We start from the raw sequence: 12,046 nt of genomic DNA, 5'->3' as shown, positions 1-12,046 counted from the left end.
CTTTTTAGCAAATTTTCCAGAATTTCATCAGATCGAATCCTTTAGATGTGAGCTTACTTAATGACATTGCTACAAATTATAGATTTCCAGAAAGAAACCTGAGTATCATCTGGTGCAGGTCTTTGTTTTGCTTTGCTGTAACATGTGTTCCACGGATCTCTAGAAGTTCCGTAAAAGATATGGAGATGGGGTATAAGGATTGAGAGGCCTGAAAAATAGTAATGAGGGCGTTTAAAAAGCACTGCTCTTTATCTGTAATATCTCATTCATAAATCACGCAGTTTCTTTCTAAAGCTTAAAGCAGACTGTGATTTCCCAGCTACCTCTGGCTGTGGCTTCAAAACCCTCCCACAGCTTCTTCCTCATAACATGGATGGCCTGCCTCCAAGAGATGAAGCACTTTCTTGTCACAATTAAGAATCTATATCCCAACCCCCCCAAAATTTATATCACACCACGTTTGTGTTTTATGTAGTCAGTGAAAACATCGCCTTTCAGCTCTGAATGACCTGGGCAAGATTTATGACCAGAAACGAAGAACAAGGGGTTTTCTGACATACATTTTATCTTCTCTAAATTCCGAGTTTATCTTACTGGCTTATTGTTCATTGTCAAATAGTTTTTGCGTTCTCTACCAACACTATAAAATGAAGTTTTAGTAGATTTTCACATAATGTTATAAAACCTAACATTTGGGCCAAAATTCTGAATGTAACATTTTGTCAAAGCCATTTTATCTCATACCCTAACCCCTAACCTGTAACCTCAAACCACTAACCTTGAACAGAACTCTCTGGAGAGGTCTCTGAGCAGCAATATACCAGGCATGTACTGCAACCCTACCCTAACCCTAACCCATGAACTGAGAAAGAGGACTCTAGAACACATGATAAGAAAAACTGAGAAGCAGCCTAGTTATCCTGGAGATGACTCCAAATAATTAAGATCTGGTAGTATTTCTGAGAATGGGTGAGAAGGTAGAGATAAAAATGGAAAAATCAATTGAATACCTATTTAAAGAGTATTTAGAGCCTCAAATCCCCACCTTGTCACATGTCCATAAATGGCTGCCACATTTATTCCCATACCAGCAGAGACCTGGGGTTTTATTCTCAGGAGAGGTCTCTGAACTGCAAAATAACATGCACATACTCTAAACTCTAATTACTAAACATTAACTTTAACCCTAACCTTAATACTAGTCCTGACCCAGTACTTACCCTAACCCTAACTCCTAACCACAAATCTTAACTCTCTGGAGAAATCTATTAACTGCAAAACACAAGACACATACCCTAACCATAACACTACCTTCTCCAGGAGAAGACGGGGGTTTTATTCTCTGGTGAGATCCTGAACTGCAAAATTCCAGGCATATGCCCTGACCTTAACTCTAATCCTAACCCTTGATCTGAGAAAGCAGACTCATGAACACACAATAAGAAAACTGAGAAACAGCATAGTTATCCCGGAAATGACCCCAAACATTTAAAAATTGGTAGTGTTTCTGAAAATGGGTGAGAAGGTAGAAATGAAAATAAAAAACATCAATTGAATATCTATTTAAAGAGTCTTTAGAGCGCCAAATCTCCTCCTTGCCTCAGCTTGTAGATGGTTGCCATGTTTAGTCTCATCCTAGAAGAAGTCTGAGGTTTTATTCTCAGGAGAGGTCTTTGAACTGCAGGATACCAGGCACATGCCCTAACCCTAACAGCAAGGGAAAAAAATTTTTTTTATGTGGAAAAAAAAAATTATACTTTTCTCTGAATTATAGGATCATTTTCAAACTCTTAGAACTATAATAAAAACTATCATAAGAACTGATTAATTTTTAAAATCCAACAAAACTATTAGATGGGAGAAGACTGTTTAAGAATTTGGGTTCTGAACTTGCTACATGAGAAGAGTAAATACTCATCAGCTCTTGTCTAGCTGACTGTACTTGAGCAAATCAGGCTCTCTGAGCCTCAGTTTACTCACCTGTAAAACAAGGTTAATAACAACCTATATCATGGGATCACCTTTACCAACTCTGTAAAAGACAGTAGTTGTTAACATCATAAACATTCAATAAATATCAGATATTGTGGCTATTATAATTTTTCATTTTTAGAAACTTAAATCAGAAACACAAAATGAAAAGGTTGTTTTTGTGGATGACCATATCCTGTCCTTGCCAGCTAAATATACTTAAGAGGTGGTAATTCATCAATCAGGCTAAGGAATTTACATCCTGAAATTTTCTGTGATGGTACTTTAAATCTGCATATTATAAACAGGAGAGGGGAATCAGTTTTCCTGTAAACTTGACTGCATTTCCCCCACCAGTGTTTTGCCTTTCCTTTTGCCAAAGGTGATCCACCCTTCCTGCTGTATCTATTATCAGACTCCATTATTCTTCCTGCTTCCCACCCACAATCACGGTTGTACTCACTAGCCCCAGTTCTGATTGGATCGTTAGTTTGACTTCCATTACAAATCAAAAACAAACAAACAAACAAACAACAAAAAAAAAAAACACAGCTACCAAGGTCGGTTGCCTCTTTCCATAGCTCTTCACTCCTGACATCACAAAAGAATAACAATAAGCATCATTTCCTCTGTTGCACCTATTGCCAGGGAAAGGAAAATTTGCCAAAAAACATTAGGATTATACCCAGGGCTTCCGGGAGCTTAATATTGTTAGAAATGACAGATCAGAGCAACTGTAAGATGAAGGGCCCTTTATTTTCTTCTACAGAATGAGGCAAAAGCAAAATAATAAGTCCAAGAGATGAGAGATGCTGATGGCTTGGCCTTGGGTAGCTAGCACCTAACAGTGTTGAGCAGATAGTAAATATTGAATAAATGAATGATGTAATAGCCATGGCAAATGAAAGAACTAAACTTATTTGGAGATATTTATAGGTAAAGCTGACAAGAATTAGTGTTGGATTCAATTTGGAAGTAAAGTAGAAAGATGATTTTCAGTTTTCTAATTTGGACAACTGAGGAGATAGTGTCTTAACTGCTATGGCTGCCATAAAAAAATACCACACACTGGGTGGTTTAAACAATAGACGTTTATCCTTTCACAGTTATACAGGCTGGATACTCAAGATCAAGGTGCCAGCATGGTCATGTTCTGGTGAGAACTCTCTTCCTGGCTTCCAGATGATTGCTTTCTCAGTGTCCTTGCATGGCGGGCAGAGAGACATAGGAGGACAGGAGAGAGAAAGCTTTCTGATCTCTTCTTATCAGGGCCTTAAATCCCCTCATGAGGGCCCCATCCTCATGACCTCCTCTAACCGTAATTTCCTCCCAAAAGCCTTGCCAGCAAATACTAGGGTTAGAGTTTCAAAATATGATCCGGGAAGGGATACAATTCAGTCCATAGCAGATGGCGATGTCATTCACACAATTATAAGTCCTAAAGAAAGAGGAGGTCAAGGAGTGGAGTAAAGAAAAGGGGAGGAATTCAGTGTGGAACATGTAGAGGTTGAGGTATCTAAAACTTGGATTTCCTGTGAGGACACTGCATCAGCTATAGCCGTCTCAAGAAGTGTCTACCTAATTTTAAATTTTTTTTTAAATGTTTCTTTATGTTTGAGAGAGAAATAAACAGAGTGTGAGTAGGGGAGGGGCAGAGAGAGAGAGAGACAGAATCTGAAGCAGGTTCCAGGTTGTGAGCTGTCAGCACAGAGCCCGACGTGGGGCTCCAACCCGCAAACCATGAGATCATGACTTGAGCCCAAGCCGGAGGCCTGACTGACCCACCCAGGCGCCCCGAGAAGTGGCTACCCTTTCTTCCTCATTCCTCTTACCACGGAGCCTGGAAATGAGGTATGTGTCCTTTAGGTATCCTTGCTCTTCATTCTTGTTTCCAGACCATACTACCTCCCACATGCAGAGAAATACAAGTCAAGTCATAAAATCAGACTAAACCACCCCTTCTTGTGATGGTAGTCTTCCAAACACTAGGTCACTCTTCCTCATTTCTTAAGGATTTTTAGCTTCTGGACTATTGTATTCTCTCCAAAACTATTCCTATCATAATTCTTGGTGATTTTAATATCTACACAGATGACCCTTCCCTTCCAATGCTCTGGCCTCTCAGATCCTTGACTTCTTCTCCTCCAGTGATCTTGTTCTTCCTTTTCCAGAGTCATACGCTAACTTTTGTCACTGCAACTTCTGCAATGACTGCATGATATCATTAATTTGAGGGTTTTTTTCCCTACTTTTTGAACTTTTCTATTTTAAGACACTTTGAGTTATAATTTACATAAAATAAGTGCACAATCCAATGACTCTTGATGAATGTATATACACATGCAACTACTACCCTAATCAAAATATAGAATATTTTTATCACCTCAGAAACTTCCTTTGTGTCTCATTTCAGCAAATTTTCCCCACTGTATCCCACTACCCCACCACCAGGGAATCACCAATATGCCTTTTGTCTGGATAGATTGGTGTTTCCTAGGATTTCCTATAGATTGAATCATACAGTATGTACTCTTTTTTGTCTGGCTTCTTTTACTCAGCATAATTATTTTGGGATTTCCCCAAATTGTTGTGTGCATTAATATCTCATCCCTTTTTATTGCTGAAGTATTCCATTGTATGGACATAGCACATTCGTTTATCTACCTACTGAAAGACATTTGTACTGTTTCCAGGTTTTTAGTTGTTATTAATAAAGTTACTATAAACATTCATGTACAAGTCTTTCTATGGCCATATGCTTTCACTTGTCTTGTGTAAACACCTAGAATTAGAATTGATGGGTCATATGGTCCTTTTTTACCTTTGACAAGCTCTTTACAAACCATTTGCACCATTTTACACTCCTCACAACAGTGTATCTGTTCCAGTTGCCCCACACTCCTACCAATACCTGGTATGGTCCATCTTTCAAATTCCAGCTATTCCAGTGTGTGTGCAGTGGCATCTTGTTGTGGTTTTCGTTTTCATTTCCCTGTTAACGAATGATGTTGAGCCTCTTTCCTGTCTTATTTGCCATATGCATCTCTTTCATAAAGTGTTTAAATCGCTTGCCCATTTTTAAGTTGGAAGTTTGTTATTGACTTGTAAGAGTTTTTAGTCATGTATTTTATATATTTGGATACATTTTTCATTTTCTTTTTTTAAATTATTTTTATGTTTTTTATTTATTTTTGAGAGACATAGAGAGATAGCATGAGCAGGGGAGGGTCAGAGAAAAGGAGACAAAGAATTTGAAGACAGGCTCCAGGGTCTGAGCTAGCTGTCAGCACAGAACCCGATGCGGGGCTTGAACCCACAACCGGTGAGATCATGGCCTGAGCTGAAGCCAGACACTTAACCAACTGAGCCACCCAGGCACCCCAAACATTTTTCATCTTCTTAACAGTTCTTTTGAAAAGCAGATTTTAACTTCCATGTAGCTCAATTTACTGAATTTTTCTTTCCTCTCCCTCACTCTCTGAATGCCAGACGTGTTAACTCTCTTTCAGTTCCTTATAATGCCAGGCTCAAGCATGTTGCAAGGCTTTTGGACATGATATTTACTGTTTAGAATGGTTTCTTCATGCCTATTCTCCTACCTAACCCTTAATTATTCTTTAACCTAATTCAAATGCCACTTCCTCGTAAAGACCTTCCTGCCGACCCCATATGGGTTGTTTCTCTGTTACATACTCTTTTATAAATAACGCGCACATCCTTTCTTCAAAGAATTTGTATCAGTTTAAAACTAAGAGTTAATTGGGGCACATGGGTGGCTCAGTCAGTTAAGCATCTGACTTCGGGTCAGGTCATGGTCTGATGGTTCGTGGGTTCCAGCCCTGCGTTGGGCTCTGTGCTGACAGCTCAGAGCCTGGAGCCTGCTTACGATTCTGTGTCTCCCTCTCTCTCTGCCCCTCCCCGTCTCATGCTCTGTCTCTCTTTCTCAAAAATAAATATTAACAATTTTTTAAAAACCTTAGAGTTAATGTGGGGGCTATTTATATATATATATGTGGTCTATGTTAAATATTTACCGGGAGACAGAATGGAGGGGCCACAGATAAATTCAAATTTACATAAAATTGCAAAGCAGAAAAATGTGTTGTTTTCAGTGAACAAAAGGTGTTTTTTCTTTTTTTCACCATTATTTTTTTTACTATTGAAGTAGAGTTGGCATAAACTGTTATACTAGTTTCAGGCATATAAGATGTTTACTCAGTGTTCATCATGATAGGTGTAGTCTACATCTGTCACCAAACACCTGTATTACAATATTATTGACTGTATATCCTATGCTGGGATTTTCCTCTCCATAAATTATTTATTTTATAACTGGAAGTTTATGCCCTTAATTCCCTTTGTCTACTTTGCCCACTTCCACCCACATTCCCTTTGGCAACCAGAAGTTTGTTCTGTATATCTAGAGATTGGGTTTGTTTGAGGGTTTTGTTCGTTTGCTTGCTGGTTTTGTGCTTTAGATTCTACATATGAGTGAAATCATATGGTATTTGTCTTTCTTTGTCTAATTTATTTCACTTAGCATAATGCTCTCTAGATTCATTTATGTTATCACAAACGGCAAGATCTCATTCTTTTTTATACCCGAGTAACAGTCCATTCATCTATGGCTAGACACTTGGGTTGCTTCCATATTTTAGCTATTGTAAAGAGTGCTGCAATAAACATAGAGGTGTGTATATATTTTCAAATTAGTGTTTTCTTTTTCTTTGGGTAAGTACCCAATACTGGAAATACTAGATCATATAGTATTTCTATTTTTCATTTTTTGAGGAAACTCCATGCTGTTTTCTACAGTCCTTGTACCAATCTACACCCCCACTGAAGGTATACAAGGGTTCCCTTTTCTCTAACACTTGTTATTTCTTACATTTTTGATGCTAGCCCTTCTGATTTTTGTGAAGTGATATCTCATTGTGGGTTTGATTTACATTTCCCTAATGATTGGTGACATTGAACATCTTTCTCTGTTGGCTATCTGTATGTCTTCTTTGGAGAAATGTCTATTCAGGTCTTCATTTTTAATGAGATTATTTGGATTTTTTTGGTGTATAGGTTCTTTTTTCATGTTTATTTTTGAGAGAGAGAGAGAGAGAGAGAGAGCGCAAGTGGGAGAGGGAAAGAGAGATAGAAACAGACTCCAAAGCAGGCTCCAGGCTCTGAGCTGTCAGCACAGAGCCCGACGCGGGGCTCGAACCCACGAACTGTGAGATCATGACCTGAGCGAAGTCAGATGCTTAACGAAGGGGTCCACCCAGGTGCCCCAGCAGTTCTTAACATATTTTGGATATTACCCCCTAATCAGGTATATTATTTGCAAATATCTTCTCTCATTCAGGAGGTCGCCTTTTTGTTTTGTTAAAAGTTTCTTTTGCTACGCAAAAGTTTTTCATTTTGGTGTAGTCCCAATAGTTTGTTTTTGCTTGTTTACCTTGCCTCGAGAGACACAGCCATAAAAATGTTGCTAAAGCTGATGTCCAAGAGATTACCGCCTATGTTTTCCTTTAGGAGTTTTATGGTTTCCGGTCCCACGTTTGGGTCTTTATTTATTTTGAATTTATTTGAATTTATTTTTGTATGTAGTGTAAAAACAAAAGTGGTCCAGTTTCATTCTTTTACATGTAGCTGTCAAGTTTTCCCAGTACCGTTTATTGAAAAGACTGTCTTATCCCTATTACGTATTCTTGCCTCTTTTGTCATAGATTAATTAACCATATAAGCATGGATTTATTTCTGGGCTATCCTGTTCCATTGATCTAAGTGTCTATTCTTGTGCCAGTACCAGACTGTTTTGATTATTATAGCTTTGTAGTATAGTTTGCAATCAGTGAGCATGATACCTGTGGCTTTGTTCTTTCTCAAGATTACTTTGGCTATTCAGGGTCTTTTGTGATTCCATACAAATTTTACAACTCCTTGTTCCAGTTCTGTGAAAAATGTCATTAGCATTTGATAGAGACTACATTGAATCTGTAGATTGTTTTGTGTACTATGGACATTTTAACAAAATTTAAGTATATTAAGTCTACCAATCTATGAGCACAATATATCTATTTGTGTCATCTTTAATTTTTTTTCATCGGTGTCTTATAGATTTTAGAGTATAGGTCATTCACTTCCTTAGTGAAATTTATTCCTAGGTATTTTATTCTTTTTAATGCAATTGTAAATGGGATTGTTTTCTTAATTTCTCTTTCTGCTACTAAGTTATTGGTGTTTAGAAATGCAACAGATTTTTGTATACTAATTTTGTATCCTGCATCTTTACTGAATTAATTTATTAGTTCTAATGTCATCTGCAAATAGTGACAGTTTTACCTCTATATCAATTTGGATGCCTTTTGTTTCTTTTTGTTGTCTGACTGCTGCAGCTAGGACTTTCAGTAGTATGTTGAATAAAAGTGGTAAGAGTGAATATCCTTGTTCCTGATCTTAGAGGAAAAGCTTTCAATTTCTCACCACTGAGTATGACGTTAGCTGTGGAGTGTTCATATGTGTTGTGTTGAGATACATTCCCTCCAAATTGATTTTATTGAGAGTTTTTTGTGCCATGGATGGATGTTGTATTTTGTCAAATGGTTTTTCTGCATCCATTGAGATAGTTATATGGTTTTTATCCTTTTTTTAATATCCTCTATCACATTGATTTTTGAATTTTAAACCATCCTTGCATCTTTGGAATAAATTCCACCTGATCAAGCTGAAGTATCATTGTAATGTATTGTTGTATGCTATTTGCTAACATTTTGTTCAGGATTTTTTCATCTATGTTCATCAGGGATATTGACCTGTAGTTTTCTTTTTCTCTAGTGTCCTTGTGGGTTTTGGCATCAGAGTAAGGCTGGTCCAGAGATGGATCTTTAAATAAATGGTGTTAAAACAACTATCAACTATTTGTTAAAAAAAATTAAATACATAGACTAGAGTCCGAATATAACTCTGCCAAAATAAATTCCAAAGAGTTATAACAAATGCAAAAAGTGAAACTATGAAGATACTAAAACAAAACATAAGAGAACATCTTTACAATAAAACAAAATAAGAAAGGCAGGGTTTTCTTTGTAATCTTGATATATATAATGGTCATGTAAACAGATCAGAAAAACTAGACTGCAGAGAGGAACAAAGTAATGGTTTTTATGTAAAATCTAAATTTTACATAAGCCATGTTTTAAAATACATGTAACGTGGATCAAAACGTGTTAATATCTTCAGTACACAAATAAAATTTCAAAATCAATAAGAAAAATGTCATTACTTTAATAGAAAAAATGTAAGATTGTCATGAACACTTTACAAAATAAGGAAATCAAATGGGCAACAAACATATGGAAAATGCCTCTCAAGAAGGAAATTTGGCAGGATCTATTAAAAAGGAAAATGCGCTTAGTCTTTCACAACATTCTCAATGTAAATATTAATTCTAAAGATATAATCTCAGCAGTGAAACAAATTATATTCCCCAAAATAGTTGCTGCTAAAATATTTAGCATAGCAAAATTTTTGGAATATCTCAAATGCCCATCAACAGGAAATGGTTATATAAATCCTGGTAATATATAGAATGAACTATTATTATTATGTACTAATCACACTTGTCGTTTTAAATACCATCAACTTATTTGATTCATTATCTCTTTCTGCCCACAGACGACAGAATCCAATTTTGTCTCTTGCAACTGGCTCATTTCCCATTAGGCACTCAATACATACTGGAGCGAATGAATGAATGAGGCCTTCCTTTATCTTAATAGGCTGGAAGTGATGGAGAGAGTATTGGAAACTGTCCCTTTTGCCAACGCCTTTTTATGATCCTCTGGCTTAAAGGAGTTAAATTCAATGTAACTACAGTTGACATGACCAGGTAAGAGAAATCAGGACATGTTTCATTCTGGAGATTGAAATCAGTAGACACCAATATAATGTTTGTGTTTGTATAATGTATACTATAACTAAAGGCCTAATGCTGCTTATTTTCAATAATTCTAGAAAGCCTGAAGAGCTGAAGGACTTAGCCCCAGGCACCAATCCTCCCTTTCTCGTGTATAACAAGGAGTTGAAAACAGACTTCATTAAAATTGAGGAGTTTCTAGAGCAGACACTGGCTCCTCCAAGGTACAGCATTCTACAGGATATTATTGTTGTTGTTGAGAAAATCTATTTTATTGCCCTATTTACTGAAGATTGAGAATTCTTACTTCTAGACATCTCTTTTTCAATGATCCCCTTGACTACTCTATATATGATTACAAAAGTTTACTACATAATTACTTACTTAATATATATAAAGCTATTAAAACTTTATGAAATGTTGGCAGTATATAAGGAAAGGGCAAAGGATAGATTTAGAAACCTGGGAAGGGCAGGAAATTTCAGCTATAATGAAGTTTGGGGGCATTATACTGATAGAAATTAGACTTGTGTTATTGTAGAACCCTCACAAGATCTTCAACTCCGAAACAGCTTTAGATTTAGTCTGATTTGTAAGCTCTGCAGGTTGAGAATCACATCTATTATGCATAAACTTCCCCCCTTTAACTTTAAATACACAAAGATATTAGATTTAATATTTCAAAGTATTTTTATATTTCTCATGCTATCTGTGCCTTTTATTCACATGACTTACTCATTCCATAACTGGAAGTGTGTATCTCCCACTTCCCTTTACCCATTTGCACATGTCCTCCAATCCTTTTCCCTCTAGTAACCAGTGGTTTGTGCTATGTATTTATGGATCTGTTTCTGGAGGCATCACAATTCTGGACTTCAGTTTGTATTACAAAGCTGTAGTGATCAAGACAGGATGGTACTGGCACAAAACAGACACATAGATCAATAGAACAGAATAGAAACCCAGAAACAAACCCACAACTATATGGTCAGTTGATCTTTGACAAAGCAGGAAAGAATATTCAATGGGAAAAAGACAGTCTCTTCAACAAATGGTGTTAGAAAAACAGGACAGCAACATGCAAAAGAATGAAATTGGACCATTTTCTTACACCATACACAAAAGTAAATTCAAAATGGATTAAAGAAGCCACTTGTGATGAACGCTGGGTGTTATAGCTAAGTAATGAATCACTAAATTTCTACACCTGAAATCAATTTTACCAAATATGTTAACTAACTAGAATTTAAATAAAAACTTGAAATAAAAAAGAAATAGATAGTGGTGATGGTTGCACAACACTGTGAATGTAATTAATGTCACTGAATTGTAAACGTAAGAAATGCTTAAAAGGGCAGATTTTACATAGATTTTGCCATAATTAAAGAAGACGTAAATGTAAGACAGGAAACCATCAAAATCTTAGAGGAGAACACGGGCAGTAACCTCTTTGATATTGACCATAGCAACTTCTTACTAGATAAGTCTCCTGACGCAAGGAAAACAAAGCAAAAATAAACTGCTGGGACTTCATCAAAATAAAAAACTTCTGCACAGTGAAAGAAACAATCAACAAAACTAAAAGGTAACCTATGGAATGGAAGAAGATATTTACAAATGACATATCAGATAAAAGATTAGTATCCAAAATATATAAAGAACCTATAAAACTGAACACCCAAAAAACAATCCAGTTTAAAAATGGGCAAAAGGGGCACCTGGGTGGCTCAGTCACTTGGGCATCCAACTCTTAGTTTTGGCTCAGGTTATGATCTTGGTGCTTCGTGGGTTCAAGCCGTGCATTAGGCTCTGTGCAGGTAATGTGGAGCCTGCTTGGGATTCTCTCTGTTTCCCTCTCTCTGTGCCTCCTCCACTTGCACTGTCTCTGTCTCTCTCAAAATAAATAAATACACTTTTTCAAAAATGGGCATAAGATGTGAATAAACATGTTTCCAAAAAGACATCCAGATGGCTAGCAGAGACATGAAAACATGTTCAACATCACTCATCATCAGGGAAATGCAAATCAAGACTACAATGAGATATCAGCTCACACCTGTCAGAATGGCTAAAATCAACAACACAAGAAACAACAGGTGTTGTTAAGGATGTGGACAAAAAGGAATTCTGTTGTACTGTTCATGAGAATGTGAGCTGGTGCAGCTA

At 36.7% G+C, this 12,046-nt stretch overlaps 1 protein-coding gene across 1 annotated transcript in view; it reads left to right on the top strand.

Annotated features, from left to right (window-relative positions):
- The first annotated feature begins 3,790 nt into the window (after positions 1-3,790).
- CLIC2 (chloride intracellular channel 2) overlaps positions 3,791-12,046 on the top strand; it is a 22,879-nt gene continuing 14,623 nt past the window's right edge. Inside the window, exons 1-3 of the mRNA XM_029930199.1 lie at positions 3,791-3,822; positions 9,640-9,853; positions 9,979-10,104. Coding sequence (XP_029786059.1) covers positions 9,798-9,853; positions 9,979-10,104 — 182 coding nt within the window. The 5' untranslated portion in view covers positions 3,791-3,822; positions 9,640-9,797. The remainder of the gene's footprint in view (positions 3,823-9,639; positions 9,854-9,978; positions 10,105-12,046) is intronic.

Source organism: Suricata suricatta, chromosome X (genome assembly GCF_006229205.1).
Source record: "Suricata suricatta isolate VVHF042 chromosome X, meerkat_22Aug2017_6uvM2_HiC, whole genome shotgun sequence".
Taxonomy (NCBI): domain Eukaryota; kingdom Metazoa; phylum Chordata; class Mammalia; order Carnivora; family Herpestidae; genus Suricata; species Suricata suricatta.
This window is presented reverse-complemented; position numbering and strand designations above follow the sequence as displayed.